We start from the raw sequence: 4,219 nt of genomic DNA, 5'->3' as shown, positions 1-4,219 counted from the left end.
AATAATAAGTTGATATTTACAAGGAGCAGATTTTAAATTTCAAAATTAATTTTTTTTCCTATTTTGGTTGGATGCAGAGTCTTCCTTTCCTCGTACATTTTTATTTTTTTATACTTATCTTAATAAAATAATGGATGCATTCTCCCACCCTATCCATCAAGAAAAAAAAAAGCCTTTGCAATTTTGTTATATTTCTTAACAAACGGTACGTGGCCGCTCTTGCATCCCTTGACCTTAATTAAAAAAAAAGAAAAAAGAAAAAAAAAAGGGGGAAAAACACGCACACCCACCAGTTCTCTTACGTTTGAACACAGCCACGTCTCTCACCAGCTCTCTCCAGCTCTCCAGCAAACAACGATCAGAGAAACAATGGCAGATCCTGACCAGAAGCCCCATGCCGTCCTAATCCCCTGCCCTACCAGGGCCACATCTTCCCTGCTGTCCAACTCGCGATCAAGCTCGCCGCCAAGGGCTTCACCATCACCTTCGTCAACACCGAAGCCTCCATTACCAGATCTCCCTGGCCCAACACTCCCCGGTCAACCATGACATCTTCTTCGATGCCCGCGCCTCGGGACTTGACATCCAATACGAGCTCATCAGTGATGGCCTCCCCATCTCCTTCAACCGCTCTCTGAATGAGGAGCAATTATGGTATGCCTACCTTTACTTGTTCTCCACCCATGTCGAGGCGCTCATGCGAAGCTCTGCTCACGAGCCCCCGGTCACCTGCCTCATCGCTGACACGTTCTTCGTCTGGCCCTCCACCATGGCCAATTAAGAAGCTCGGTTAATTGATGGGTGTGACAACACTTCTCTTTGGCAGCACCATGGGACGACGATCCCGTCTCATTACACTCCTCTAAGAATTCTTTGGCAACGGCTCAGGCTCATCGGAGCTCACGATGTCCGCCGAATGGCCCATATGAAGTTCGCCTTGCTGTCTAAAATCCCATATGCTATCTCCTCCAGGTCTCTCTTGCTAACTCTGGCATAGCTCCCAAAAGAGATGTACAGGACGGAGCCTTCTGGCTTAGAATCGAGCCACTGGGAACAATTAGATTCGGTCCATAGATTCGCGGCAACCGTGCTCCGGGTGAAGTCCGCTGGAAAGATCGGTCCCACAGCGTAGAACTTTTTCTCCCTCTGCAACGCCGAGATGGCCTCCAGCTCGAGCTCTTCCACCGTGTTGCATAGCAGGAAGTCTGCCTCCTTGGTTTCTTCCACTGCCTTGGAAAGTATTTGGCGCAGCACTTGAGGTACATCAAATTGAAGATACGACATGAGGTCGGTCGGCTCGATAGCTTGCACTCCAGGTATGTATGTTATGGTGTCTTTGCGATTCTCTGCGACAGAAAAATATATGGGTAAAAAATCTAAGAACTTGATGATGGATGAAATGACTATACCTTGAGACGAGATTTGGGTACCTGGACAATGGCCATTAGTTGCGAGAAGGTCCATGTGGTAGAAGAGAGTTAAGGCGGTAGCAGGTTCGGTCCAGAATGAGACATAGATGAGGTATTGGAGGCTTCTTAACGCATTGCGGGTGGAATTCAGTACTTGAGAGCATCTGGTGTGCCGTTCCATTACTATGCTTTCCATTGGTAAGCGATCAGTTCACAAACCGGAAATTGGTGGTCCAAGATTGGAAGATCGGTATTGAAATTGGAGGGCTTAGTGCTGTGAGCAGGAATGAAGTGTCCGAGAAAATCGAAAGCTTGATGGGAGGGGATGTAGGGAACCAGGCTAGGAAAGAGATCAAGGAGTGAAGAAAGCCCTGGAGACTGCACTCTCTCCGAATGGTTCATCCCGGAAGAATTTTGATCAATTTATTGAGGATCTAATGAAGCAGTCACAAAAGAGGCTAATAAAGTAAAGCATGCCTAGAAATGAAAAATGATATGTTTGTTGTTTGTAGTTCAATCGCTTCATCGATGTCATCTATGTAATTTTCAATCTATAGAAGGATAAACTGTGGAAGACAATGGGCCAATGATTCCGCTCTCTGATAAAAATGAACAATGGTCACTGTTCTGGTTAACCTAAAATTGAGCAGTACTGGTGTATTCATGAGCGAGTGAACGTATTTGAAGATATACACGTACCAATTCCAACGAGTAATTAATAGACTAGAAAGGACAAGCAGCAGGCAATGCATGCAACAAGATGATCTTTTGCTTCATCTGTAAAGCAAAAAGATGTCATCGAGGGCAAAGAAAGAGAATCCTCCCAGTTTTGCAGTAAATCTTGGAAGCGGGTTTAATGAACATGTCCTCGCAAACCTGATCATAGCTGGATCTCACGCACTAAGACGAAAAGATTGACAATAGCAGACAGTTCTCTTAAATCGCATGCTTCCATGAATGCGACGATTCTTTTTCAACCATGTTGTTATGCTTTGGCATGCTTTTCAAAGCTTTTTAGTTTCTACAGACCACTGAAACAATGAGATAATAAACGCTTGGGATGTTGAAAACTTATTTTGGAATTTAGCTGAATTATTAATGATTGTACAAAATAAAACTCAAAGTATATCAATAATATCAAAAATTTGTAATGTAAAAAATTCAATAAAGAAATAAAAAGGATGCCTAGAACTGGGCATGTGAAATATATATATTGCTCTAAGAATGAATTCACCCACTCATGCAGGTATATGTTTATAGCATCCCTAAGATACAATGAATATGGTTCAATTTGATTAAGAAGTAAGAGCAAAATTTGCTTCATAGAATCTTGTTATTAAATAAATGTAGCCTAAATCTAAACAGAACCTGATCCAGACTCAAATATTTTGAATGGGGTTCCCGTCACACATTATCCCAATTGGATCCGAACAACTAGCTGGCTCTAAATATTTTCCATGGATGATAGGGTCAAGCTCAATATCAAGGCTCATACATAAAATTGAGTTGAATATGACTCAAGCATACCTCGATCCAACTTGAGCCGATCACAACCATAGACCTCTCTCTCCATATATACACTACAGTAAAAAGAAAGATTAGCAACTATTTTTTGCTGACGCTTTTAAAGCGTCGGCAGGTTGTGCTGACATGCCGACGCTTTTAAAAAGCGTCGTGGGTCAACGATGCTTAAAAGCGTCGTAAAATTTCATCATTTTCATTGCCGACGTTTTTAGCAAAAACGTCGTTAAATAAAGAAAATGGCGACGCTTTTTTGCGCATTATTTAACGACGCTAAAAAGCGTCGTTAGGTTCGATTAATATCCCAATCCTCCGTGCCCTAATCTATCTGCCGCGCCCCCTCCCACCCATTCCTCCATCTCCACCGATCCCATCTCCATCGAATCTTCGCAGCCGGCGCCGCACCTGCCATCCACGCCGCACCCCGTCCGCCGCTCCCTCTGCTGTCGTGTCCGTCCACGCTGCACCCGCGCCGTCCACGCCCCCGCCATCCACGCCGCACCCGCCGTCCACGCCGTACGCCGTCCGCCTTCCTCGAAGCCACCCCACCGGCCCTCCTCCCCTCCCCCCTCCGCGGCCGTCTTCGCAGGTGACAAATTTTGAGTGACCAATTTTCTTCGAGATAACTGCAAGTGACAAATTTTTCTTCGAGATATAAGCACGTTGAGCACTAGATTGGATCTCTTCACAGTTTACATCATTTTCTGAGTGCTGCATTTGATGTTTTTATAATCTTCATAAGACTAAATAAGCAGCTAGTTCTTGTTGATATCTCCTTTTGATTTACCGGCTTACAATTTTTTTGTTTTGATTGTCTGATTAGTTCGACCAGGAAGCATGCATGCTAAAAGTTTATCCTTCATAGTTATTTGCAACATGACAGATCGAGCCCCGTACTATCCCATTTAACTGTAATGCCTTTTTGCAATCCTGACCTTCATCTTAAGATTTGCAACATAGTTTCAGCATCAAATAACCTTGTGACAATACCAAAATATATATGTTGGCATTTTTTCAATACCAAAAATATATTCCCAAGCAACAGAAATATTTTAGGGGACATAGCAGGAGACGGGCCTAAGAAGATATCATGCACTTAGAGCATAAATGAGATGGCCTTCTTATATTACTTCTAGCTAATTTTGTTAGGGTAGATTGAGCTGTATGACAAATAGCTATACTTTTTATACCATCTTGTATGAGGAATTGTGTACCATTATATAGGTAGGAATGTCATTGGAGATGATGTCTTAATTGATTATGAGATGAGGTGCTATAAATATTTATTT

General features: G+C 43.1%; 1 protein-coding gene across 1 annotated transcript; it reads right to left on the bottom strand.

The window, feature by feature from the left end:
* Positions 1-727: 727 nt before the first annotated feature.
* On the bottom strand, positions 728-1,974 carry LOC140857452 (UDP-glycosyltransferase 86A1-like). Its single transcript, XM_073256306.1, has 2 exons — positions 1,431-1,974; positions 728-1,346 (listed from the first exon to the last, which is right to left on the bottom strand). The coding sequence occupies exons 1-2, from the start codon at positions 1,603-1,605 to the stop codon at positions 901-903; spliced, it is 621 nt and encodes a 206-aa protein (XP_073112407.1). The 5' UTR covers positions 1,606-1,974; the 3' UTR covers positions 728-900.
* Between the last annotated feature and the right edge of the window lie 2,245 nt (positions 1,975-4,219).

This window comes from Elaeis guineensis, chromosome 4 (assembly GCF_000442705.2).
Source record: "Elaeis guineensis isolate ETL-2024a chromosome 4, EG11, whole genome shotgun sequence".
NCBI classification, from domain to species: domain Eukaryota; kingdom Viridiplantae; phylum Streptophyta; class Magnoliopsida; order Arecales; family Arecaceae; genus Elaeis; species Elaeis guineensis.
The sequence above is the reverse complement of the archived record's forward strand: the minus strand, read 5'-3'. Positions and strand labels throughout refer to the sequence as shown.

What these genes read in the sequence shown, in the direction of transcription:
- LOC140857452 (XM_073256306.1), bottom strand. Translation starts at nt 1,605, where the DNA reads ATGGAAAGCATAGTAATGGAACGGCACACCAGATGCTCTCAAGTACTG. An exon ending in AACTAATGGCCATTGTCCAG is followed by an intron (nt 1,347 to 1,430) that starts GTACCCAAATCT and finishes TTTCTGTCGCAG; the next exon opens with AGAATCGCAAAGACACCATA.